We start from the raw sequence: 27,738 nt of genomic DNA on the forward strand, positions 1-27,738 counted from the left end.
ACTACTTTGCATTTTTAGTATTGTAATCTCCAGGCCATCTACAATCATATTAATAAACCAGTGTCATGTCCTAAATGTTTTTTGTCCCACAACTACCCATACAAAGTGAAACATTTGAATTTTGTCATCTATGCTTGTAGCTGCAATATACTCTTGTATCTTGATGACAAATGGCAATTGTCAAACGCCATAAAATGCCTATATCCTTTTAGAAAACGCCTCTTCAATGCATCCCGACATATGTGGACTCCTTTAAATTTGAATTGAAACTTGACATTGTTTTGTCTTAATTACACACCGGCTCCTAAGTATCAAGAGGTGTTTGGGAATGACTTCTAAGCATCCAAAATTGGTCCTCCTCTCATGTGATCATACTCATTGCTCTAGCGCTAGCTTTGTAGACCATTGTCCTCGGTAGTTTCAAAACAATCTTAGACTCCAATATTTTTTTCATTGAAGCACTTGGCTGTGTACGATTATTCCCTAATCTATCACAATATTTGCTTGCTAACCATTTAGTGTTTACTTGAGGAACATATAAAAAGAGCTCTATTACATGAATGTATAGGGTTGAAAGTTTTAACTTGTAAAGTATGCTCTTTTTGTACTTTGGGAGCATAAACGAGTCACTCACAATCTTCAGAATAAACTGCCCTCAACTTATTTGGTTCATTCTTAATGACCCTTGCATGTCCTCATTTTTAATGGCATATTTCCTAATGGCCTCTTTAAACTCCTTAACATTACTAAAGCACATCCAAGATTTTCCTTATCAACTTCAACATAGAACTCAGGATGTATATATTCATTTTGGCTTCTAATATTCAAGAAATCTCCATTATTAGATAAGATTTCTACACATTTAATGTTGTTTTCGACCTCCCTATCTCTCTCCATTGAACCATCATCATTGACATTCTCATTTTTGACATTTCTTCAGCGTAAGTCATGAAGATCAATAGGGGCAAACCAACATTTTTTTACAACCCTAAGCATCCCTCTTATCAAACATGAAATAGTTTGCATATTCAAATCCCTCACCTGGTGCAAAGCGGAAGCAAATATGACGTTAATATATTTCTATACAATACATGACAAAATATACACTGGAAAAAAAAAACAAAAACAGTACAAAATTGCAAAAGAGGGACTACCGTTGGCACCCAGGAACCAAAATGGCAGCAAATTCAATTAGAAAATGTACTCATGGATGCAATTAGAAAATACAACTCACATGTATTGATTCGCGCAAGAAGAGACATAATACAAAACAAATCCTACTAAATAAGCTAAAGCCCGACCCTCAAAAAAATTCTCGTACCATCATTGCCATCGGTATGGTATTTGACATTGTCCGTGCCCTGTCAACATGTTGCTTTAATAAGCAACAATCGCCTTCTCTCTAGACAAAGGAAGGAAACTGCACTCTTAATTGGGAATTTAAGGATTTGGGAATTTAAGGATTTGGGAATTAGGGTTTCAATTACACAAATTTGAGAGATTTCATAACCAAATTGGGAGATTTAGTTTTTGCTCAGAAAATTTAAGATGAAAATGCCCTTGGCTTTGGCGCGAAAAGTGACTCCTAAAATGAACATCTCACAAGCCGGGGAAGATATGGGCCGCCGGTGAGCTAGGGGTGAATTGAGACTAAAGGCTTGTTTGTTAACTAATTAAATAGTAACTGATTCTATTATTTTATTCTTTTGAATAAAAGAGGAACATAAATCCATTTGATAACTTTTTTATTCTTGAGAATAGATTTGGAACATAATTAAAAAGTAGAAAAAAGTTACTTCTTTATTCTCAAAAACAATCTCAAAATAAAGCCAATTTTTTTCTCTTTTCTTTTCTTTTATCTTCTTCTTTCTCTTTGCTAGGCCTCACCGCCAGCCGCCACGAGACTCGGCCTCACTAGACCGAGGCGAAGTCGGCCTTGCAACGGCTAGGCAAGGTTCAGTCTTGTTGGTGGCCAAGTGAGGTCATCCTTGCCTTAGCCTAGGGAGGCTCTAACGAGGTCGTTGGTGACCAACAATGAGGAAGAAGAAGAGAGATGGAAAAAGAAAAAGGAAAAAAAAAAAATTATAATAAAAGTATTAAAAATTAGAAGAAATTCTAATTCACAAAAGAATTTGAGATTTTACCAAACACATTTCTATTCCCATAATATAAATTTTTGGACAATTACCAAACGTTTTCAAATGCTTAACAACTCGTTCAGGGAACAAAATAAAAAAAAGAATCATTTCTAAGTAGAAATTGTTCTTGGAAATAGAATGGTTACCAAACTCACCCTAAATCAGCCACATCATAGCTTATTTGAAACAAAACACCACTTTAGAGACTCTTTTGAAAGAACGGCCCTAGTTCATGGGGCTTTTTTAAAATTCCCCGGAAAAAAGTAAACATATGGTTAAACGGGAAGCAAACAGCAGTGCCTGGTTTCTACCAAATTTCAGGAGAGTTAAGAGGGATGCCTTCCACCGCTGGGGCTATAGCGTGTGTATGCCGGGATTACTATGGGAAGATCGTAGACGGATATGTGAAATTGGTAAGAGCTACCTCGATTTTGCCTTGTGAGACCCTTGATGTACTGAGATCCGTTTATCTTGTGATCTGGTTTTATATGAAGGAGCGAAAGTAGTATATTCCAGACCAAAAAGGGGAGGAAAAAAAACATGTGATGCCCAAATCCCCTAAAAAAAATGGTCCACGGCCTCGAGCTGTCAGATGAGTTGAGTTCCTGTCATGATCATTTCCGTAACCCCTAGATGAAGAGGAGCATAATTTTTTCCCTATTGGTCTTCATGGATGGTGAGTGAGATGATCATTCATTTTGAAGGCCAGTGTCTATATTATTTGGTAGAGGCATTGATTTGGTGTACCTGAGCAAATAGCATTGATGTTCCAATGAAGCAGAGGTTCAGACGTTTATAACTAGAGAAGAGATTGATTGCAGTGGTTTATTACAGCATCAGTTCTCGCAGATCTTTCTAGGAATTGTTTTGGAAATACTTGTTTTGGGATGATTTTGTTTCACTCTTCAACTCGTCCACATCTCAGGAGTTCATTTATATCTGAAATGCTGCAGAAAGGATCAAAGGTAAGAAATGGCGTATTTTGCTGGCAAGATTGTTGAGGCAGGTTGAGTCCAACAGGATACAGTCACCTTAGTAACTTGTTCAGCAAGTTAACAACTGCAAATTTGAAGATGCAGACTGCAACAGTGAATCTCAAACCCCCTGGATAGTTTCTCTTTGTTGGCAAACAGAAAAGTGGTTGCAGAAACTATCCCAGCAGTTCATAAGATCGTTACCACATGACGTCCATCTTTTACTTGCCATCTTAAGCAGAAAAGCTCTGTAAGTGAGATTTCTGCACCAGCACTCATTTATTCCTCTGCCCCAAATACACATCCTGCAGATCTGTTTTCCCAGAGTTTTCTTCACATCAACACACGCAGCTTCTTTGTAGTGGCAAATGATTCACTTGAGTGACGCAAAAAAGTGAATATTGATGGAATCCATGATTATTGAGAAGTATTTTGTGCAAACAAAAAGATCTCTTGCTTAGAAATATGCAATATGCAGAGAATTTGGTTCACAAACATCTCTTTTTAATGGTGAATGTTGACAACCTATTGCCTTCTGTTAGTGTTTATCAAATATGCCTCTTAAGGAAATCAAGAAGGAGCCGATTCACCTCACCCGGTGATTGCTCCTGGATAAAATGCGTTCCCTCTGGCGAAAATACAATCTCCAGCTGGGGAACAAATTCTCTGACCTTTCCGCTCCTGATGTACTCTTCCATGCCTGCAAATTTGAACACATAATCCTTCTCTCCCATGACCAAGAGTGTTGGGACTTTAATGATATAATCCGTTATTCCATGGTCCTCCTTAAACGACCTGCAATACCAGCCAGATTGTTAAACATAATTCACTTGTAGAATGCAGGGCTATCTGAAGTCCATATAAACAGCAACAATAGCTTATTCACCCAGGCAATCTCCGTCCAGAGATCAATTACTGTTGCCTCCTTTATTCTAAAGGAGCAATGAACAGAGATCCGGATTCAACTCAATGTGAAAAGTTGGAGAGTCTCAGTATGTTAACAGTGCACTTTTACTCCTACCCTATCACAATAGCATCATCTTTTCCATCTCAGCAGAAAAAGAGGTTCAAACGTAGACAATCACAGAACAGAAAACAAGTGAGGCTGAACTTATCACATGAGCTATGGGCAGTATTTGAGATCAGCTATCTGATCTTTATTAGGATAAGTTTCTAGGGATCAAAGGGATCATGATAAAAAAATGGAGCTGTAATCCTGTAATTGCAGCAGCATGAGGTTCATTGGCAGGCAGTCTACAATACTAAGCATTGAGCATGAGACCATTACCTATAAGGAATTTTCAATGCAGTGCGAAAACCTGACTTCTGGTATAGAGAACTGTACTCTTCAAGATCTTCTTCTGTAAACCAAGGGGGAAGAGGGGTAGATGGATCGACTATATCCATAATCTCTTGGTTCTCTGCGGCAATTGGTATCTCACTTCTCGAAAAGAGTATGTAGATATTACGCACAACTGTCTTAGCATCGAGGCGCCCAAAATCAGCTTCTGCACGTCCAGGTTCCTAAAGTAGAAAGTTCAAAGACATCAAATCGAAAGCAAACGATTATCACTTTCCCATTAACAGTCTTGAGTTACAGAGGTGGCATACCTGCCATCTTGACACGTAAAAGCCTTCAGGGAGATGCTCATGATATGAGGGGATAACTGGGAGAGCGGTGTGCGGAATTCCTAGGCTCACGACTCCTCGAACCCTCTCTTGGTGGAGGAGGGAAAACAAGTAAGCAGGAACAGCTCCAAAGTCTTTACCTACAAGAAACACCTGCATTGACAATGCCCAAACTTTCTCAAAAGAAGGCTTCACTCTTGGTACGTTATTACAGAACTCCTTGTTCACAGGTACAATTATAGCCGCAAAACTTAATATGACCAGTATTCAGCGTGTTATTCTGTCCACCGCATCAACATCACCAAACAAACAGATGAAAGAAATTTTCGCATATGAACTGCAATCTAATCTCTCCATCCCTTCTGATTCATCTCCATTTCCTCAGCAACTACACATAGCATAGAAAATTGGGAAAATCATAGAATCATCACCTTATCAACGCCTAGTGCATCAAGCAATGCACCAAGATCCTTAATAAGGTCACTAAAGGAGGCCTTTTCAGGTTCAAGTGGCTGATCAGACAACCCGTAGCCTCTGAAATCAGGTGCTAGCGCACGAAACGCAGCTTCCGCCACGGCCACCATCTGGTGCCGCCACGAGTACCATATCTCCGGAAATCCATGCAAGAACAGGACTACATTGGGACCTGAAAACGCAATTCACGAAGCCAAGAACTCTCCCATAAACCCAGTAATCAGGCACTGTAGTTGGAACTACTAAAATTTATGGTCAACCCATAAAAGAATGGTTAAGATTAACATAGGATGGCTTGGTTTTTTGAGACATTAAAACGTTGCAAAACTCTCCAACACTTATGGTTGATAGTCTTGGAGATTTCAAGAAGTCACTCATAAATCCAGTAATCAAGCACTGTAGTTGGAACAACTAAAATTTATGGTCAGCCCATAAAAGAACGGCCAAGATTAACATAGGATGGCTTAATTTTTGATACACTAAAACATTTCAAAACTCTTCAACACGTATGGTTGATTATGCTTAAAAAATCAACTTCAACGGGCGTGCGGTGTATGAGTGAGACGATGGAAGTTTCAGCAGAGTGAACTTACCAGAGCCGATCTCAGCAACGTGGAGCTTGAGGCCTTTGACTTCAATGAATTTGTGTTGAATTTGATCCATCTAAAATTTCGATCCTTTTGGGCACAGAGAGAGAGAGAGAGAGAGGGAAAGTTGGAGTTCTACAGTTTCGGCTTCAGGCAGATCAGCATATTCGAAGTTGCTCTTTTTGGTTCTTCCATGTTAGAAAGTCAAATTTTATTTTTTTTTATGCTAAAATGCGAACTGGAAAGCCGTGTTTGAGGCGTTGTCCTCCTTTTGCATCCAGCAACGCGACATCCCGGCGTAATTGAAGATGGTGAACGGTGGGTTGAAGTTGATCGGGATGGAAAGAAGGCCAAGCAAAAAAGAAGATAAGAAAAGTGAAGAAAAATATAAAATAAGAATTAAAAAAAGGGAAGTCTTTTTATATGAAGTTGTTCAGCAAGATCACTAGTTATGACCCGTACAGTACCTAATAATAATTGGACCATTAGTTAATAATTTTAGACAACACCACATTGGGAGGACTTGATTTCATCTTCACACAAAGTTTGTTGTTATATTAAACTATTGAAAAGTTTAGAAGTCAAGCGAGATTAATACGAGAGTTCCAAATTTATTTTATTTGATCTTTATTGATAATATTCCATTTTTTTTATGGGTTATTATCCCTGAAAAACTTCAAATAGGTACATGATAAATTTACCCCAAATTTTAATCATGAGAAATTTCATACTAGTATATATGTGACAAATTTATCTCAAGTAACCATAAAAAATCCAAAACTGATATACTTGTATTAATTTTGCTTAAACTAATTTGTTGACTGTCAAAAATCTTAAATTGGTAAATTTATGACAAATATATTATCCATTAAACTAGATTAATACCATAAAAAAACCTACAAAAATTATACAAATATGATAAATAGAGAGTAAAATTCTAAACCAATACACCAATTAACTATCATATGTCATCAAACTTAGCAATTTGACAATAAAATTTAACGAAAATTAACAAAAGATAAATTTATCTCAAATATATCAACTTCAAATACATCTGTCAAATATGTACTAGTTAGGAGTTTTTGGTGATCAAAAATTAATTTAGATTAAATTCATCACAGGTGTGTCAGTTTATGATTTTTTAGGATATTAACCCTTTTTTTATTACTCTGTTTGCTCCCTCACAATCTCTCTTTCTCTATCTCTCTCAATCATTACTACAAACATAAGCAAATTGGAATGAAAATACCATTGAATACAAATGGAGTATTCAACAATTTGCATTACATTTGTATGCACATAAATCTATTCACTCAAAGAACAATTGTTTCTCCATATACTAACAAAATGAACGGAAAATAGAAGGCTGATTGAAAATCAGGTACATCCAGCAATTTGAATGGTTGGGGCAATGCACTGATTCCTAGGATTAACAAGTTTTTTATGGGATACATGTACCAAAAGTTCTAACAATTGTCGCAAATGTATAATGGAGTCATAAAAACTAGTAAAAAGTGTAATCAAATACTAAAATTTGTCAAATTTGTACAATTAAATCAATCCTAGATGGAAAATGCCAACATTACTTTTTTATTATTATTTTCTCTATAATATGTGGTGCTGACATGGATTAAATGATGTCTTTTTTGGTCCAAACATGATTTTTAATAAAATTTTATTTAAGTTAAACAAAAAAAATTAAAAAAAAAAGAAAAGGTTAGAACTAGGCAATGAGGGCAGGTTGAACTAGGGTGAGGATAGTTCTAGGGTAAAATCTAAAATCTAAGAACCAAATTGGTGAGAACCTATAGGTTTCAGGTTCTAAGTTATGTAGAGTGAGTAATGAGTTCCAAGAAATAACAAACCTACTTTGATGGGTAAGTTCCAAGTTCTTAGTTGAAGGACTTGGAACTTGAAACCTAGAACATATAACTTGAAACTTGGAACAAGTTCTAATATCTTTCTTGATTCATGTTTTCTTGCAATCTTATGATATTTCACACCATTCGATAACGATCATATAATCTGGAAGCATTAGTTTGAGTTTCCATTTTATAATTGAGAATTTACTTATTTAATGTTCATATTTTCCGTGTGTTTTTGTAGTTAGTGAATTGTAGTAACAAGTGATAGTAATTAAAGATTTAATTTATCGTAATCGTTTAATTAATAATATATGTGAAACCTAAATAGACCCTAGAACAAACTCTAGAACCTATGACAGTGTAGGTTCCAAGTTCTAGGGTATGTAAGGCAGGTGTTAGGTTTCAAAAAATGATGAACGTGTTCCAATAAGTAGGTTCCAAATTTCAGACGAAACTTGTATGAAACCTAGAATTACTCACCCTAGTTAAAACTAGGTGGCCAAGGTTGCCCTCATCGTTGCCGCCTCACCAAGTGATGGTGGGAAATCTCCAAGTCCCGGTGACCCACCCACACCAACCGTATGCGAGGGCTTGCTGGCTGGTTCTAACTCTACTTTTTTAAAGCAAAAGAATTAGCTTATTTTTTAAATTTGATAAACAAATTTTTATTAAAAATCATATTTAAATCAAAACGATATCATTTTATCTTTACATTTTGTGTTTTAGCCATGTCATTGTCATGTAAGAGAGAGAAAATATTTATAAAAAAAAAAAAGCTATGTCAATATTTCTCATTAGCCAAGTTAGATAGATTACCCAAAAAACTCAATTGTACTAATTTGACAAATTTTAGTACTTGATTCCACTTTTTGCAAGTTTTATGATTCAATTACACTTTTATAACAAGTTTTAAGACTTCAAATGCTAAATTTGTTTTTTAATTTATTTCTAACATCAAGAAAAAAAGGTGATTTAAGCATGGCAAATCCCCGCAAAGCCAAAAATACAACATGGCAAAGATATTATAATATAAAAGGAGTGGCCACTTGGGGCAAACTTGAATTTTCTTATAAACTAAAGCTCGAGAACGAACCTCTCGTCATTTTCGCTCAGTCAAGATTTAGAAAACCCTAGTTCTCGCTCCCTGGCAACAAGGCAAATTCGCGGCTTCCAAGAAATGCTCATACTTTCTAAACCCAACAAATGAAAAATTATAAGTGATTATGGAACGAACGTTATTACATCAATCAAATTAAAGCTGGTAATTTAAAATATAAAGTAGTTACTTCAACGGCATTGGTAAGCCACAATAATAAATCTTGGTAGATTATTAATGTGAGGGTGTTTCATGTATTTTTTTAACGGAATACATAAAGAGAGAGAGAGAGAGGAAGGTGAGTTTTTCTTGTTTAGCCATTGAGAAAGATAATGGGTTGAGCATGGTAAAATCATGTAAAGCAAACATATGTTAAGGTAACCAAAACTTATTCGTATCTTAATGTAGCAATTGTTGATACTTCAGTATATTGAGGTTGGTGATTTCCAAAAAATAAACATCAAATGAATTGGTAAAAGACAAGAACAATTGTTTTTTTTTTTTTTTTTTTTGGTAACCGAGGATCCGCTTGAGTCTCCTTTCGCTTGCACTAGTCAGGGTCACACGACTCTTCGATGCCCGGTGGCACCGGCGGATCTCGCCAAAGCTATTTGGACAACTATATCTTGGGCGAAGTTGAGTCAGCAACCCACCGTTAGGGCCCCCCACTTAAATCATTATAGCAACGTAGGGATTCGAACTCTTGACCGCATCGAAGCAGGAAAGAATAAATACCAACGTGGCTGCCTACATGTAGGTGACATGAACAATTGTTGGTAAGTCATAATAACACAAGTTGGGCAATCATTAAACAGTTGCTAATTTTTTAAGTAAATATTGATACTTGTTAAAACTCGTTGAAAAACTAGTAAGGCTCAAATATTTTAGCAAGTGATGCGGGAGCATGGGCTCAACTCTCAAGCTCCACCCATGTTTCATTGATCAGACCAACCCAATCCTTATTACTATAATTTAAGACCGATTTTGGCTATACTTTAACTCGATGGATTCAAGGTGAAGATGCCTATTCTATGGACTAGCTATCGATTTAGTGGATAAGTTATCGATTTCATTGTTATTGATTGGTTATCTAGATGTTCATTTACAAGTTTGATGTCTATTACAAGGCTCTTAATTGATGACCTAGCAACCGGAGGCTATTCTAACTGATTTCTTTCTATTGTTGTTTGATTATCTTCTACAATGACGATTCGACTTTCAAGACCAGTGCACGAATTTGGAAAAGTCAAAGTTCAAGTTCTTATGTGTTTTAATGCATTTTTTAGTTCCTCGGCCTTTACTGAGTTTTTAGTTCCTATGTCTTTAATATTTAGGCAGTTCCGTGTCTTTAAATGTTTGACTATTTGTTATGCTTTAGTTTCTCTATAAGTAGAAGTGTAATTTCATCTGTAGACAAGGCTTGTATATTAAGAATGTATGAGATTTTCCTCTCTGTGAGTGAATATCTATCTCACAGTAAATACTCTTTGGTTGTAAACTGAGAAGCCTTTACTTAGGCTCTTGGTCTTCCTTTACGTCTTGATGGTAAACTTCTCATATCCTAAAGTCCTTTACCCTTGGTAGATAGTTCATCCTCTGAGTCTTTGATGATGAACTTTGTCAATCATAATCTTTATCCTAGGTTGGTGGCGCACCTTTTAAAGCTTGGTGGTGATCATAATCTATCCTTCATCCATCCTTCTACATTCCATTATCACCCAAAATACATTGGTCCACACCTCACCCGTGGCAGCTAGTTGCTAGTAATATGTTTTTGTTAACAATTTGAAAGTTATGGACCATAATTGGGTTCCATTTTTAACCCTACGTAAGGCCGGAAACTGCTTAGTTTTTTTTTTTCCTTTGGGCTGAAAGGAAGCTGCTTATTTAAGTCACCAGTTTCACGCACGAACTGCAGATCAATTTCATACCGAGCTGAGTTCCCGTATAGTTCGATCATTCGTCCCTTCAAGTGATGCTTTTCTTTGACGGATCCTCAGGTTCATCAACCACACCAAGAGAGAACCAATCTTCCGAAGACAGCAAGAAGCCTACCTAATCCTTTTCTTGCAGATGAATTCTGGTGATAGCTCACCATCTCCGCTAGTTTTCAGCATTTTAAGCACCGCTGACGATGCAGTCGTGCATATGTTGTGACTAATGTGATGACCATCTCTTGTAAATCATCGTAAACATGTGCGGCATATTTTCATGCAAGCGACACGCCACCAAAGCCCGAGGGCTCAGGATGAACCACAAGCATGCAACACAAAGCAAGCATAGAGGCATGTTTCTTCGGTGCAAGATCGATAGGTCATCTTCACAGCTCAAGTGGACCAGGAATCCAATGGAAATTAGAATCTATCATTCGAATGTGAAAGTGTCAACCATTTTCTGGAGGATATACTATTCCACTTTATATGACCTTGATTTACATAAAAGATTGCTCCATTTTGCCAGTTAAATCTTCTTCTTCTTTTTCTGGTGCATTGTCACAGACACTGGACAATTTCTGGTGAGAAGGGTTTTTTTCCAGACAAGAAATCAAAAAAATGGGATGCTACGACATCTTTTGGCTGCGAAATCAGAATAAACCTAAGACGATCTCATGTAATACCAGATTAAAGAGCACATAAACTCAATTACAATGAATAATTGACAGGCCACAGTCGATCAACCTCTACCATAATCTAAAACAGTTATCCTTTCAATACACAACATTAGAGCAGGTTATCTTCCGGCAATTTGAGCAGTATAAAACACTTTGAACTTGTGACGGGTGAACATCAAAGAACACGTCTACTCTTGGCTTCCAAGTCTCTCATGGAATGAGCCCGAGATCTCACCATGCCGCTGATAATATCTCGGGACGTAGAGATGGATCAGAAGGTAAAAAAAAATTACCTGTAAGATGTTCTTTGGAATCGGTCCTCATGAATGAACTATATCTTCAAATATCTCGATGACGCACAAAAATAAGAATAAGACGGTGTACAAACTAGCTATGACCTGCCTAAGTCGATAACTGCAATGATGGAACCTTCTTGTCCCGTTCACTCACTTCAGAATATTTTTCTCCTCGACGCAAAGAGATTCCCCAGAGAATAGGCTATAATTGGAGGCAGGTCGGCGACAGAAATGAGCTCCCATAAATTTCTGAAGTCCTGGACAAGCTAAAATGCGCATTGCCTTTGCCATGACCTATGTATATTATTAGACAGCCAATCGACTGTAAAACAAATCATTATTTCGGAACCAAACGCTCAGCATCTCCTAGTTCCACCTCTCCTCCTTGCCATTCCTTTTCATCCTGAAAGAGCATCTCAATTTGCTCCAAAGATTTTCCTTTCGTTTCCGGGACACATTTATGCACAAAAATGACAGACAGTGCAGAAATAATTGCAAAGAGAAAAAAGGTACCTCCAACCGTAATCATCCGAGTAACTGAGAGGAAAGACATAGTAACAACGCCACTACTGACCCTACTTCCCACTGCTCCAAGAGCCGATGCTTGAGCTCGAAGTCTTAGGGGGAAAATTTCAGAGGACACAACCCAACAAACAGGCCCAATTCCAACTGAAAAGAAAGCCACGTTGCCACAAACCCATAAGATTGCTAACAAAATTCCGACTTTTCCATTACCCATGAAAGCTAGAGTGACACTCAATCCGAGCAGGCACACGGTCATTCCAATCGTGCTCACATATAGCAAAGGCTTCCTCCCCACTTTATCAATAAGGAATATAGCTATCAAGATTAACATTGTTTTCGTGAAGCCAACAGCAACAGTGGCAGCCAAAAGCTGAGTCTTTTCCTTTATCCCGGCTTCTTTGAAAATCGTGGGGCTGTAATAGACAGTTGCATCAATTCCCGTGATCTGTTGGAAGCATTGTATGCCACACCCAGTGATGAGCATCCGTCTAACTCCAGGTGTAGGGTTTAACAATTCGCGCCAAATGGCTTTGGAATCATACGTCTCAACATTAGCAAACCTGGCAGCTTGTTGGATTTCCGATAACCTCATTTCCACTTCCCTTTCACTCTCATTCGTTTTAGCTAGCACGAGCCTCGCTTCATCGATCCTGTTCCGCATCACCAACCACCTTGGAGACTCAGGGATCACAAAGAGGGCAAAACCAATGAATACTGAGGGAAGGATTCCGACTCCAAGCATGACCCTCCAGCTTATATGCACAGGCAACCCTGAAAAGGCGTAGTTCGATATGTAACCCAGAAGAATCCCAAGATTAACGCATATCTCAGGGAAAGAGGTCAAGCGTCCCCTGGTGATGGTGGGCGATATCTCCGCAATATAAACGGGAGCAATCATGACCCCGAAGCCGATCCCAATTCCGGCCAACAGTCTTCCTATCATTAAAACAGTGAAAGAGGAAGCGAGCGACATTATCGCGGCGCCCGATTGGAAGATGACGGCGGCTAAGGCGATGGTCCATTTTCTGCCAATGGCATCCGATGTTTTCCCGCCAGCTAAACTACCCAGGAGAGAAATAATGCTTAGAATCCCGACAAGGACTTCTAGCTGCACTTCTGTTAGATTCAGATCTTCCTTCATGAATAGAATTGCACCACTCATCACACCCACATCTGCAGATGATGAGTGAAAAACATAAAAGCAGGAATTAAGAAAAGCAATGCATCGCAAGATAATAAATCTTTTCCAATCTAGAATCAACTTAAACGAAATAAAACAAGAACAAAGAAAGCAGTCATTTTCCGATCTTCGACAAGGAACCCACAGACTAAAACACCCACCCATTAAGCCCAAAACCCACTAAACTAAGAAAACATGTAATGGAGCAAAAGCCTCTTTTATGTCTCTAACTTTCATTGCTCGTTAAACCAGTCAGACCCCATCTTAAACAGTTCATTCCCTTGACTCTGCCTATCAACCACCAAAGATACGATTGTTCCCCAGAATGCCAAGAATCTAAAGAATTTCTAAACCTTACTAATCTCGAATTTAACTGTCCTGCTTCGCTATATGGAAAACTAATAAGGCCATTCATACAGAAACCTGCCAAACAAAGAGAGAAACCAAGGAGAACCCACTTATAACTACACGAAAGGACAAAAAGAAAAGATATTTTATCCAATCATCTTCCTATATTATATTCAAACAAATAACTTAGAGCGAGAAAGAACAGAACAATTTAAATAGAGAGAGAGAGAGAGAGAGAGAGGAGACGCAAATAACGCACGCACCATAACCCAGAAGCACAGAATTGAGAGAGGCGAAGAGTGCACAGGCGATTACGAATTTCTGGGTATTGGAATTCTTGATCTCTCCTTGGCGACGGGACCCGACGTCGGCGTCGTCTTCCTCCTCTGCCGCGAAACCGGAGTCCATTCTCTCGTACCTGTTTCTCTTACCCTTCAAAATGAGGCCCCCATCTTCCTCCTCACCAACCTCGACCCCCATCTCCTCCTCCCTCTCTCTCCCCTTCAAAGATCGTTCCTTTATTGATTTTATTCTTCTGGGTCGTGCCTCTCTCTCCTCCCCAATGTCCGGAAGAGGGAGGGAGACAGATATTTGGCACGCAAAGCTCAGATTCAGATTCAGACCGAGGAGAGAGAGAGAGAGTCTCCTTCAAAGATCGTTCCTCTATTGATTTTGCTCTTCTGGGTCGTGCCTTTCTCTCCTCCCCATTGTCCGGAAGAGGAAGGGAGACAGATATTTGGCACGCAAAGTTCAGATTCAGATTCAGACCGAGGAGAGAGAGAGAGAGAAGAGCGTCGTCAGGACAGCCTCGTTCAAAAGATTTGACGCCGCTCCGTTCATGCATTCCGCGTCATATCCGGATGTCTATTTCGTACGAGATGTCGTATTGCGTACGTGCAAAAATTCTCAAATTAATGATTATATTTTTTTATTGCGGTATGATGCTTTGTACAAATTGCGATCAATATATTTGAGAATGATGAAATCACGACGAGGGCGGTTCGTAATAACATTGCTTAGTGAAGATTTTGATTTCCCTTTTTCTGATCAAAAGAAATCCTCCTTTCATGGGAAAAAATAAATAAGTGGAATGACAATAATGATCTCTATATTTTCGCTCGAAATTCAAAATTGTCCATCTAATTATTTATTCCTGATTTATGGATGGTCTAGTGCTTTTTAGAAAGTGCCACTGTTCACATGTTCCAATGATGGACTTTATTGACATAGATTTGACACCATTTGATAATCTTACGTGTTTTTTTATTTATTTATATGATGACCTAATTTTTGCCGAACTTGTATTGCACTTTCTCCACTTCTATTTTTTTTTTTTCCAAATTTGATATCTTTCTCTAACTAAAGCTGCCTGTTGAAAGCATGCCAGATTACCGTCGTGTTGGTTTTGAGACACTTTTCCCCTCCACTATTTTCTACGCCTTAGTGCAGAATTGAGACCGCCGGTCGCGGTGGCCATCTCGGAGATGAGAATCAAGATTGAGGTCTGTTCTTGATCTACGCAATGACCTCATAAGATAGGCATGACGACCACCATCATGGCGATCATAGTGGACATGATGGTTATGATAACTGTTGAGTGGGCAAGACAACCGTGGTAGCAATAACTTTTCGACCATCTAACTTAGCAATTTGGCAATCAAATTTAATCAAAGAACTTATGACGATGCTTTTTTATTCATTTTGACAAAAAAACGGGTGGTTTTGAATTTTGAGTAAAGGTAGGAAGATTGCTCGTGATATTTCACCAAGTAAATATTACTTTATCAGAGGACGAAAATCTGATCATAAGGACTAAAAAATTTGATCATAAGGACTAAATTGAAAAGTGCATTAACTTGACTTCGAAATGGGCTTGTGACGTCCAGTTGAGTGAAAGTAGGAAGATGGCTCGTGCCATCTCATCAAACAAATATTACTCGGAAAAAATACTAGAAAAGTCATAAATCTATTATATTTGTACCAATTTAGTCCTATAATCAATTTAATTCTAAACTTTTTCACTTTGTAACAATTCAATCTATCTTGCCAAATTAGGTTGGAAATTGCTAACGTGAACACGGGCTGACCGGTCATTGTTAATGTATCATATTTTTAATATTTTTGGAATTATTATATTTTTAAATATTTTTATTTTTATTTTTCTTCTCCCTTTTCTCTATGATTTCCTTTTGCCGATGCCTGGTGAGGACACTAGCCACATGGGAGGGTCGGCCTCGTTGGGTTGAAAGTGAGCGCTAGTTGTCCAGGCGAGGCCAATCCTCACCGACCATGGCTATGGTCGATGGCCAACAATGGCCACCGGAAAAAGAAAAAGAAAAGAATAAAAATTCAAAAAATTACTTAAAAATTAATAAACTCAACAAAATTATTGAAATATTATTAAAAATATCAACATTAGCAGGTTGCGTCAAAGACATCCCGGTCCACGTCGTAATTTTTGTCTAAATTGATCGAATAGGCTGAATTGATTTCAATATAAAATTGTTTAAGATTAAACTGACCCAATTAAAAAATTTAGAACTAAATTTGTATCAGAATAATGGATTTAAGACTCTTTGTTTTATACTTTTTTCAATATTACCCTTATTGGAGGATGAAGACTTGATCGCAAGGGCTTGATTGCAAAAGGCGTTAACTTGAATTCAAAACGTGCTTGTAAAGTCTGAGTTGGTGGGGACTGCTCTACCGCGGCTGCCAGGGAGAATAATGTCACCGTTGTCGTGACCTGACCTCGTAGCTGTCCAAATGCGAAACAATCATAAATGTTGACGGCTCCGCAATGTGTGGACCCGCTAGCGTCCCTTCCGTTCAAAGTGTGTCGGTGAGAACGGACGCCAAAGAATAACGTTAGAAATAGTAATACTCAAAAGCACCAAACGAATGTACTAAATAATGCAACGGATTTCTGTCTGGTGTTTAAATGGGCTCATTAACTTAAATAATCGGCTTCTGATTTGTAACTGTTAATTTTATGCAAAATTACCGAGCATATTGGTCATCATGGGTCTACCGAAATATTAATCTATCGATGATTCTTCAAGCTTTACCAAACTCTCGTTGTAGGCTTCTATTCCGCTACACCGAATGCCTTATACTTATAACCTTTAGATGTATTGTAAAGATATCATTTACATAATAGTTTGTGCGCCTTTCGCCTAATTTACTCAAATATTAAACATATTAGTAGCTTTTGATTATTTTGTCATCTTCAAAATATCGTAATGAATTTTTCCAACATTAACAATAAAGCAGACTTTTTTAGAGTAGATGCGTGGAATCATAATTCCTTAGATGTTACCAACTTTTAATGGAAATTATTAACCTTAATTTCATGAAGCACCACATTTTTCAAATTAAGCTACCAACTTTTTATCTTGGTTGGGTTTTGATAATTACTAACATTTTTTAAAATTTACTAATTGTTTGAATGATCTAATGACAGTTATTCTTCTAGCTTATCAATTCCTTTGAAGTTTCTAACTTATTGTCGAATTTACCCTCTGTGATTTGACTAACATAGCAACATAGTCACATTAGAATTTCAAATGATTTGCACTATTTACCAACTTTTTTTTTTTATCTTAGCCAGTTTAGTAAAGTACTAACCTTTCTTTTATTTCCAAGTTTACCAACTAATTAGATATATTACTAATATACATTATTGTGGCTACTAACTTTTATCGGAAATTACAACTTTATTTGGAACGAAGTACCAAAGTTCGATACATATGGCTCCATTTGTTGTTTTCCCCATGACCCAAATTGGTCCGATTCAAATGATTTCCATTACCATTTGAGAAAATGACATAAATGATCATGAACCTTAATCTAATATATGATTTTAAATTTATTCAATATAATTTATTAACTTTAACTCAATGTGCAATATCATCTCTAAGTTTTTAATTTATTCAACATGATCCCCAAATTTTTAGTAAATTTCCAATATAATCCTTGATTACATGAAAATGTTATTCCATAAACTTGAATTAATGGAGTAATAACATTGGATATTTTCATATAATCTAAAGACTAGATTGAACATTTGCTAAAACGTTCAAAGACCACATTAAATAAATTAAAATTTTAGGTATGGCATTATATATTAGACTAAGGTTCAGGGGCCATTTGTGTAACTATCCCTTATTGTTTCTATAACATTCTTGATTTCGACTCTTATTTTGGACCTGACTAGTAGGCCAATGGCGAGAATAGGCCATGAGCCGGGCCTAAGGGTCTGTCATAAGCCAATTAGTCCGATCGGGACTCAGCAACCAAGGGTCTTGATATGGAGTGTTCGACCGTGGGATGGTTATTTGACTCTAAGGATTGGGGTGTGGGACAATCACGTATCATAATGGATTGGCGGACGGTCATGATTCGATCCTACCTCATGATTGCATCGGTCACAGGGAATTCAGCCCAGTCGTTATGCCAGTCATGGAAAACCATAAATTGATCCAATGCAATTGTGAGTTGGGATGGATCGATCGATCCCACACGATTACATGATAATCAATAATCGATCATGGATCAAAGTTAGTATGTTACATGGAACCTTATGTGTGGTACTTGGCCCAAGTAGATATTTTCGTAAGATAAATAAGACATGTATGTAAGATTACAAGTAGTTTCCATGTATATGTAATATATGATTGTATGTGTTTTCCTACCAATTTGTTGCTATTGTGATGTTGTGATCGAGTAGTGATCACCTCCGCATACGAATAACTTGAAGATTAACAAACAAGAAAGAAGAATGGGTTGGTGACCTGGGATGTCGCAAAAAAATTTCTCTCACCGCACATGACCCATTCTTCTTTCTTTTGGTTAATCTTCAAGTTATTTGCATGCGAAAGCGATCACTACCCAATCACAACATTGTAACAGCAACAAATCGGTAGGAAACACTCATACAACCATATATTACATATACATGGCAACTACTTATATTTTTACGTACATGTCTTATTTATCTTATGAGCCCATCTACTTGGGCCAAGTTCCACACGTATGGTTCCACATAACATATTAAATTCGGGGTATCCTGATCTCCTCTAATGAAATTCTACCAAAATTGGTACCCCTAAAAACTGACTACTAACTTAGTCTTCTACAATACCATTAGGTGGAGTGTTGCCATTAGGCCTAGATGGACCATCAAAGCCACGAAGGGGACTAGCAAAACCACCATTGACCCACTCATACCATGCGTGATATTTGTGAGGGACAAGTTTGCCTAATCCTTCATTCATCCATATGGCTGTAGTGACCATCTGATAATTCTTATTAATACTTGCAAATTAGATCATAGTTTATGATAGTCATATCCACGGGAATACCGAACCTTACAAGAGGTGTACCCATCCTAAAAGTCTGGAAGAAAAATAAGGATTGAGTATAACTCAATAAGTAAATCTACTAAAATCCAAACAAGATGATGCATCACACTTCAGCAACAAAATAACTTATCTTATGCAATTGTCGATGGCAAATCAATAGTAAGATGAGAATCATGCCTTTAGTAAAAACATGAGAGATTCTCGAATAATTAAATATAAGCATACACCTAGGATCCATTACATATATGAGGAACTTATGTACACGGGGTTCATTTATATATGATTAAAATCCATCAACCCTTCTAGAGTCCACTAGACATTCGAAATCCATTGGGCATCGTCGTTGAAATCCATCGATCGATGGCATAATTTAGTTCATCGTATGTCCATGTATCAAGTATCACAAGCCGGTTCTTATCTTCACTTTTAATTCAATGCCCGAAGGCATGTTGTCACGCCTCGAACCCTGAGATACGTGCACATCCCACTGCGGTCGATCAAATATGCGATATCTCAGGATATGTCGCCAACCCATTCATTTATTTACGCATGCGGAAGCGAAACAAATCCCGACAACATTTAACTTGGGATAGAAAAGCAGGTAATCAATCACAATACCAAACACTCATTTATAAATACGGAGGATTTAAATGCAACACTGGATTGTCTACAAAATAGACCAACTCAACAAAAAGGGAACTATCCTAAAACCAACTAGCAGGACACGTTCTCCAATCCTTATGACTTCGCCTCTACAACTCCTCAAGGCCAACTAAAGCTATCTAGCCGTTCCGTCCACCAGGGACCTGAAATTGTAATTCTCAAACCGGGATGAGACAATGTCTCAGCAAGTTCAACCCCCTAAATCCCTATTAGAAAGAAAATACGTCCCGGGTGGCCTAGCCACATCACACAAAGACTTACATCGCATTAGTCTTTATCTGTAGGTTAGCACAGTTTATATAATTTAACTACGTGCAATTATGATAACCAAACAACCACGGCACAATCACATCATTAGAACAATTCAGTCACTTGGATCGTCTCAGCGATCAATCGACTCGGCCCATTACATGTCATTCTAGCAAATCAATCACTATCTCCAATCATGATCCTACAGGTAAGTCTAACATTTAGTGCGCCCTGAACCCTGAGATACGCGCACATCCCACTGCGGTCGATCAAATATGCGACATCCCAGGATATGTCACCGACCCATTCATTTATTTACGCATGCGAAAGCGAAACAAATCCCCTGACAACATTTAACTTGGGATAGAAAAGCAGGCAATCAATCACAATACCAAACACTCATCTACAAACACGAAAGGTTTAAATACAACACTTGACTGTCTACAAAATAGACTAGCTCGACAAAAAGGGAACTATCTTAAAACCAACTAGCAGGACACGTTCTCCAATCCTTATGACTTCGCCTCTGCAACTCCTCAAGGCCAACCAAAGCTATCTAGCCGCTCCGTCCACCAGGGATCTGAAATTGTAATCCCCAAATCGAGATGAGACAATGTCTCAGCAAGTTCAACCCCCTTAACCCCTATTAGAAAGAAAATACATCCCGGGTGGCCTAGCCACATCACATAAAGACTTACCTCGCATTAGTCTTCATCTACAGGTTAGCACAGTTTATATAATTCAACTACGTGCAATTATGATAACCAAACAACTGCGGCACAATCACATCATCAGAACAATTCAACCACTTGGATCGTCTCAGTGATCAATCGACTCGGCCGATTACATGTCATTCTAGCAAATCAATCACTGCCTCCAATCACGACCCTATAGGTAAGTCTAACATTTAATGGTAATCACGACCCCACTCGACACGACTTTTAATTATGTGGTAGATCTCGGCCCGATGGGCACAACCTCTAATAGATGGGTAATTACGGTCCCACTAGGCACAACCTTTAATAAGTGGTTAATCACTGCCCCACTAGGCACAACCTTTAATAGGTGATCAATCACGACCCCACTAGGCACAACCTTTAATAGGTGGTCAATCATGGCCTTATTGGGCACGACATCTAATAGGTGGTTAATTACAACCAATCTCCCATCAATTTCCACATTTAGGATTTTTATAAAGAATCCATATTTATCTCAATCACACTCAATTTGCCACAACCAATCATCAATTTCAAATTCTAAATACACAGCAGCGATCGGCACAAAATTTTGAGCAACCAGGGTCAAAAATAATTTTCCGTTTTTTTAATAATAATAATATTTTAATAATTTCGGAATATAATATAATATTATAAATTTCAGAATTTCGAAACAATTAAATAATTCAAAAATAAAATCCTATTATGTCCCATCAAGGCTTATTATTAAATAACTCTATTAGCCTTAATTAAACACACTTTAAATTAAATAAACTTCTTAATCCAAATCACAATAAAATAAAATAAACTATCCACCTAAACTTGCTTAACTTAGACTAAGCACACTTAGGGCATCATTAACACTCTAATCAAGGTTTAGTGAGCTAAACTCACCGGATTAGTGAGCTGAGTGGACTAAAACGACGGGGACGATGCAAGGATCGACTTTCCTCAAGGCAGGCCAAGCATCCGAGGTCGGGAAGCCAGCCAAAATGGGCCAAAACCAAGCTGAAATACCCATTTCCCAACTGTTGTCTTGGGGCCGAAGGAGGGCCAAACGGCGGCTGGTTTGGGTCGGAATGGCCGGAGGAGGGCGGTGGCTCCGGCGGGACTCCTGGCGACCCTAGCGACAGCAACGGGTGGCTGAACATAGGGGATGGAGCTCGAGGTCGGGCGAGCAAGGCGGAGCGGCACGCGGACGAGTGGGCTTCGCGCGGACAACGGCGGCAGCAGCGAGCTTTGGCGACGGGTGGGTGCGGACGGCCGGCGACGAGCGACTGAGTGAGCGGCGAAGGGGCTGCTACAGCTTCTTCTCTACAAATTTTTCTGGTCTTCACACAATGAAGATGGAGGAGAGAGGCAATGGGAGAGAGGGAGAGAGGAGAGAGAAGGATGGGAGGGGGGAGAGAGAGATGGGACCATATTCCCTTTTCTTTTTCTTTTTCTTTTTCTTTAATCCAACAAAAATGGTCCACCATGACCTCATGGATGACATCACACTCCACTATCTCTCACAACCTCATTCCAATGGTTGCAATTCCATTTTCCGCCGGGGCATAAAACTTTGTACATTAATTTCTTCCATTCCCTTCAATTCTCTTCCAATTAAGTCCAATTAAAGTTTATAAAATTTATCCAATGTCACCACACTTCAATTCACACATTCACTTATCCGTAGAACCAACTTAAGTCTCAAAAGCACAACCAAGGGCAGGCTTACTAATTTCTCGCAGCAAATTAGCCATTTTCTAATTTAATTGCTGAAAAACTCTGATTGCATGAAAAATCTTCCAAAGATGAGTCAAAATTCCTAAAATGATTTGTGACACACCCAGACTTCCAATTTCTGAATTCGATCTCAATTCCATGGTTAATTTCACTTTGGCACGATATTAGCGCGTCTTGATCTACCGGGCAGCTTTTAGAAATTTTTATGCATTTGACTTGTGGTTGATCAATTCAAGCCACAATGTACACCTTTATCACATTGGCGACTTCCGGCTGTTGGGGTAATCTCAAAATTTCAAATACGGACACAAGGTATCAAATCGATAGGAAAGTCGGTCCAATGCCGGTTGACAATAATTGTGCGATCTGGTGGAATCACCCACACTCAATCACATGTCTTTGTCGAGTCGACCTATCTCCGGTCTCTAATCAATTTTTATTTATACCGTAATAACCCTTGCAGATTAGCTCGGTCGAAAGGTCGCTTCCTAGCCAAATTCTCGAATTTGATGCATTAGAATCTCTTAACGACTTCACCTGATAAACTAGTTTTCACATGCGTGCCAACGAAATGCCCTTCTCAATTTATTGAAAATAGAATTGGAAAATCGGGATGTCACACATGTCATGCATAAGTGTGTGAAAAGCCTTATTGATTCCTAAGTCGTTGAACATGCCAATCTCGAATGGAGGTTCGTGGCTTGGATTGACCCGTATGATACACTGATTCAGTATCAACCTTGGCTCGAGAAATCAATATACCATAGTATCGCCCTATAACTAAGAAATGACCAATCCGTTGTGATCTCACATTCGTCCAAGGCCAACGAAACTCAGATCGTAGACATACATTTATAAAAATGGTTTAAAAAAGATTTATAAAACAATATCAAGCTTTCTTTGAAATACTTTTCAAAACTATTGAAATTAAAGTAAAGCGAAAGTATAGTGAAATAAGCACAAGATTTGGGCCACTTCAATGAGTCAAGCCAAGGCACAACAATCAAGCATATAGACTAAGCCACTTTAAATTCAAAAGCCAAAGGTTAAGCCAAGCCCAACACCAATCCAAAACCAACTCAAGCAAGCATAAACAAAACCTCAATCAAAAACAACAATCAACATAGACTTATTACAAGCTAATGTCATGTCCAAACGTTAATAAGTCTACTTATTACTTTCTAAGCCAATGGTCTCAAAACAGTGGTGGTGACAATCATGACGGTAAGGGTGGTGGCAAGATTTCCTAAGGGAGAGAAGGCCAAAATTTGAGAGGGAAAGAGGAGGGTGGTCAGTAGTGGAAGAGAAAGAGATGAGGATGGCTTTGGTGAGGTGTGTCATTGTAAATGGATTCTGCCCCTATTTATAGAAATTCTCCCCCAAGAATGGTCCGAACGACCATTAATGATGGTGGCTTAGGTGGAAAGTGCGAGGTCAATGTGGCCCACTTCCAATTAGTCCACTTAATCACTTAATTAATGAACTGTTATACTTGTCTTTTCTCCCATTAATAGGTACTATAGGTCTTCTAATAGGCCTACATAATTAGCCTCAAACAAACTGGTCAAAAAGTATTTATGAGAGATCTAACTTGGTTATCAAGCCTTAAGGTAGGGTATGGCTATAAATAGATAGAGTGGGGCATCTCAAGATGGTAATTAACGACTAGATCCAAGCTTGGGCGTGACTCACGCCTCATGGGTGAGAAAAACAGTTTTTAGCAATTTCTAAAATTAATATTATTATCCTATCAAACGGGCTCGAAAAGTTATGAAATTTAAATATGTTGCAAAGAAGACCATAGATAACATTTTTCATGAAGGAAACTTAGTCCAAATCCTACTGTGAAAAGAGCAGCAAATCGTCAAACATAACCCAAAAATATGCCTATTTAGCATATCCAACATTGCAAACTAACTGCAAAGAATGACTTATTTCGAAATCCAATTCTTTTCAAAACTCTTTGAAATTTTTATATGTTGTAGATTTGGATATCCTTTAAAACTTTCATAAGTAAGAATGTCCAAATTTGAAAGTAAAAAATTTATAAAAATTCGAGAAAGCAACCTGGTTACTGTTTTTCCTATACAAGGCAAGTTCTAGACAGTGAATGATTGGGCTTTTGTCCCTACCATTTTACCTCATAAAAATATAAAATTTAAGTATGTTATAGATCAAAATGTTTTAAACAATTTTCATGAAGGAAGTTTCTTCAAATGCGAACTATAAAAAGTTGTGTAAAATTAGTAAACAACGAAGGTCCAGACATTTCAAAAATCAAAGGTTACAATCTTAGTTGAAAAAATGAGGCGTCTCCACTTAGTCTTGAGTCAAGAGTCATCAATGGTGGGACAACCTTATCTTCCAATATTTCAATTAGGCCTTAAGCTAGCCTGGACACCTGGTTAAGGTCCAAAAGAGACAAATGTAGATTTATCATTTAGATTCAAAGTTGAACTTGACTTGGCTTTTCTCTTTCTCTTTTTATTTAGGCGTGTGGCCCCTTTCTTGTGGGCTCTCATTTATGCATTTCACACTTAGGTTTTAGGATAGTAATAGGCCTAGGCTTTAAGGACTTCTTTTTTCACACTTTCCTTTAAGATGTTCACACTCATTCACACTTGTTCACGTTGATTTTTCCAAGAAATTTTAACTAACTAAGACTTAAGTGTCTCTTTCATTAATGGCTCTAAGTCCAAATCTAATCTTATCCTTTAAGGTAAAGTCCCAACGCGCCGAGTGTCCATGCTTCCTAATTTATTAAGTGATGAAAGTTTTAAATGCAACTTGAAAAAATATCTAAATTTGTGAATGCCTTGTCATTGGGTAGAGAATAATCGAGTTCGACCGCGATTGACCACCTTGTTTGGCCTGAGGTTCGTGCCTAAGCCATGCCTAAAGGGGGCTGGACGCAATCGAGCTTGATCAACCAAACCTAGCTTGAGCTTCTTTTTATCGAGAAAAGGGGCCACGACTAGGTTTGCTGGCTAGGTCTTGGCTCAGTTGGTTGGTTCTCTTACTGTTTCGTGGGTTAGTTTGTGGTCAATTCTTGGGCTAGTTGACCAGTCCTGAAGCAAGTCATGTGATTAAGTCCTGATTAGTTTGAAATTAAACCACGTTGAGTTTATTTGTTTCATGGTCGATTATCGATTGTCAGGTAATCGTGTGGGATCAATCGATTCGTCCCAACTCACAGTCACATTAGATCAATCCATGATCACCATAATGATCAGGTGGAATCACTTGCAACCGATGTGATGATCGAACGAAATTGAGCCATGATCACCTGCCAATCCATGATTGTACGTAATCGTCCCATAGCTAATCCTTATGGTTAAATTACCATCCCATGGTCAAACACTCTATATCCAAACCCTTGGTTGCCGAGTCCTAATTAAGCCAGTTGGCTCATGACAGACCCTTGGCTCGGCTCATGGCTTATTCTCGCTATTGAGATACTAGTCATTGGCCTATTAGTCATGACCAAAATAATGGTCACGATCAAGGATGTTATAGTATCAATCAAATACTAAACACAAATCATATTAAATCTTCATACAATGTTGAAACATAATTTCTAAGAAGGTTTTTACTTTTCATCAATGTATTTTCGTGCCTTTTCTAATCAAGTTCATGCACTTTCAATTTATCTAACCGAATCTGTCTACTTTCACAAATTTTCTAATCAAGTCCCTCTAACACCAATTCCAACCCATATTTAGCTTAAGTGACTACTAAGGGTGCCGAAGCATGATGGGGACAAATTTAGCCAATACAGATGCCCAATTGGGCATCCACATTGGGAAGAATTTTATTTACACCACACTCTAATATCAACCACATTAATAAGATTTGGCCAGATCTGGCATTCGAGAAATTTGATAAAAGAATCTATGAAACTAGAACTATTTGATCAAGCAAATCAAAAACACAGGACTAGATTAGAAAAAAAAAACACAAAAGTACATGATTTTTTTTTTTGAAAGGTGCTATTTCTACTTCCCAAGTAACTATATCCATAATGTTTACACTATAAAAAGACAAATTTGCCATCAGTATTTCAATTTTAGTTTAAAATGATGGTCCCACTCCTTTTTTTTTTTTTGGTTCTATTATTCCTTTTTTTAATTCATGATGGTTAATACAATTAACCATCTCATATGTTTGGTTTCTTAGCATATTAAAAATAAGTGTATTCTCATAAAAACACGCTCCATGTAAAATTATCACACTAGTAGTAAGAAAAAAAGTTTTTTTTTTTTAATGACCCAGGAACCGCCGTACAACCGGCAACGGGTAACGTAAACCCGGGAGTACTAGCGCAAGGACCCACCTCCACAGCACCCTCACTTAAGTCGCGCAACGGGGGCGAGAAGTTTCAAACCTCTCCCCTCCTGGATGAGGGGGCAATGCGTGAACCAACTCATTCACCGCGGAGTTGGTTAGATTTTTTTTTTTTTTTTTGATATAGTATAAGATTGAAAAGTTTCTTTTTTCCTTATTGATCTTATAATAACTTATGTATTGTTTTGTTCCTCTTATCACAGAAGCTTAGTTTCTTGGAGAAATTTTTATTAATTTCATTAGCTTAAAATACATATTGTCTTTTTATTTAATATATCAAAGACTTTATCCTTTTTTCTATTAGTTTGGTTAGATACCTTTTCATACAAAGCATGTGAGATGTTAAAGAAATAACTAGGAATACACTAAAAACATTGTAAACAATGAGGCATCATCATATTTTTTGGTAAATAGTTCATAGATGGTATTAACTTTCATCAATCCAAAATAATCATATTAACTGAATATTGATTTCTTTCTTTTTAACTTTACGCAATGTTTTGAATTATTTAAATTTCATCTACTTTAGAAAAGAAATAAATTTCTTGAAGATTTCTCTTTCCATATCAAACAACAACATAAAAATATCGCCTTTAATAAACATGAAAAATCCGCAATAAACAAAAGCTAAACATATAAAACTCTTAATCACGATAACTAAATCCTGCATAGATATCAACATACTACAAAAAAGGAAAGTAAATAAATCCGGGACCATAAATTCAAGTTGCAATTTAATAATAGAGGACGATTTTGCTAATTGGACGAATTTAGTCACACAAGGGATGGAAATAGCGCCATCCATTTATATATATTTTTTTTTTGGGTCCAAAAAAGGAAGTAGACTTTTGGGCCATCTTTGCCCCTCGGCCCATGACCTCATCCTGGCCCAGTAGGCCTATTAATCATCACCGCTTCTCTCCCTCCTCCTCATCAGTTCTCGCGATTCTCT

The 27,738-nt window shown here is 37.8% G+C and overlaps 2 protein-coding genes across 4 annotated transcripts; both read right to left on the reverse strand.

Moving 5' to 3' along the window:
- Positions 1–3,145: 3,145 nt before the first annotated feature.
- On the reverse strand, positions 3,146–6,093 carry LOC104441038 (epoxide hydrolase A). Its single transcript, XM_010054040.3, has 5 exons — positions 5,809–6,093; positions 5,173–5,387; positions 4,724–4,894; positions 4,401–4,636; positions 3,146–3,907 (listed from the first exon to the last, which is right to left on the reverse strand). Exons 1-5 carry the CDS (start codon positions 5,876–5,878, stop codon positions 3,661–3,663), a joined length of 939 nt encoding a protein of 312 aa, XP_010052342.2. The 5' UTR covers positions 5,879–6,093; the 3' UTR covers positions 3,146–3,660.
- Positions 6,094–11,344: 5,251 nt separating this feature from the next.
- LOC104441039 (probable polyol transporter 4) lies at positions 11,345–14,546 on the reverse strand. 3 transcript variants are annotated; one of them, XM_010054042.3, is made up of 3 exons: positions 13,987–14,546; positions 12,184–13,368; positions 11,345–12,073 (listed from the first exon to the last, which is right to left on the reverse strand). In XM_010054042.3, exons 1-3 carry the CDS (start codon positions 14,201–14,203, stop codon positions 12,069–12,071), a joined length of 1,407 nt encoding a protein of 468 aa, XP_010052344.1. In that variant the 5' UTR covers positions 14,204–14,546; the 3' UTR covers positions 11,345–12,068. The 3 variants fall into 3 exon arrangements, with proteins under 3 accessions (XP_010052344.1, XP_010052343.1, XP_018727406.1); XM_010054041.3 differs by having other exon boundaries at positions 11,345–13,368; positions 13,987–14,545; XM_018871861.2 differs by having other exon boundaries at positions 11,345–13,368; positions 14,039–14,173.
- Positions 14,547–27,738: the final 13,192 nt, after the last annotated feature.

This window comes from Eucalyptus grandis, chromosome 4 (assembly GCF_016545825.1).
Source record: "Eucalyptus grandis isolate ANBG69807.140 chromosome 4, ASM1654582v1, whole genome shotgun sequence".
NCBI lineage: Eukaryota > Viridiplantae > Streptophyta > Magnoliopsida > Myrtales > Myrtaceae > Eucalyptus > Eucalyptus grandis.

What these genes read in the sequence shown, in the direction of transcription:
- LOC104441038 (XM_010054040.3), bottom strand. Translation starts at nt 5,878, where the DNA reads ATGGATCAAATTCAACACAAATTCATTGAAGTCAAAGGCCTCAAGCTC. An exon ending in TTTACGTGTCAAGATGGCAG is followed by an intron (nt 4,637 to 4,723) that starts GTATGCCACCTC and finishes TTTCTACTTTAG; the next exon opens with GAACCTGGACGTGCAGAAGC. An exon ending in GCATTGAAAATTCCTTATAG is followed by an intron (nt 3,908 to 4,400) that starts GTAATGGTCTCA and finishes CTGGTATTGCAG; the next exon opens with GTCGTTTAAGGAGGACCATG.
- LOC104441039 (XM_010054041.3), bottom strand. Translation starts at nt 14,203, where the DNA reads ATGGGGGTCGAGGTTGGTGAGGAGGAAGATGGGGGCCTCATTTTGAAG. An exon ending in TTCTGTGCTTCTGGGTTATG is followed by an intron (nt 13,369 to 13,986) that starts GTGCGTGCGTTA and finishes CATCATCTGCAG; the next exon opens with ATGTGGGTGTGATGAGTGGT.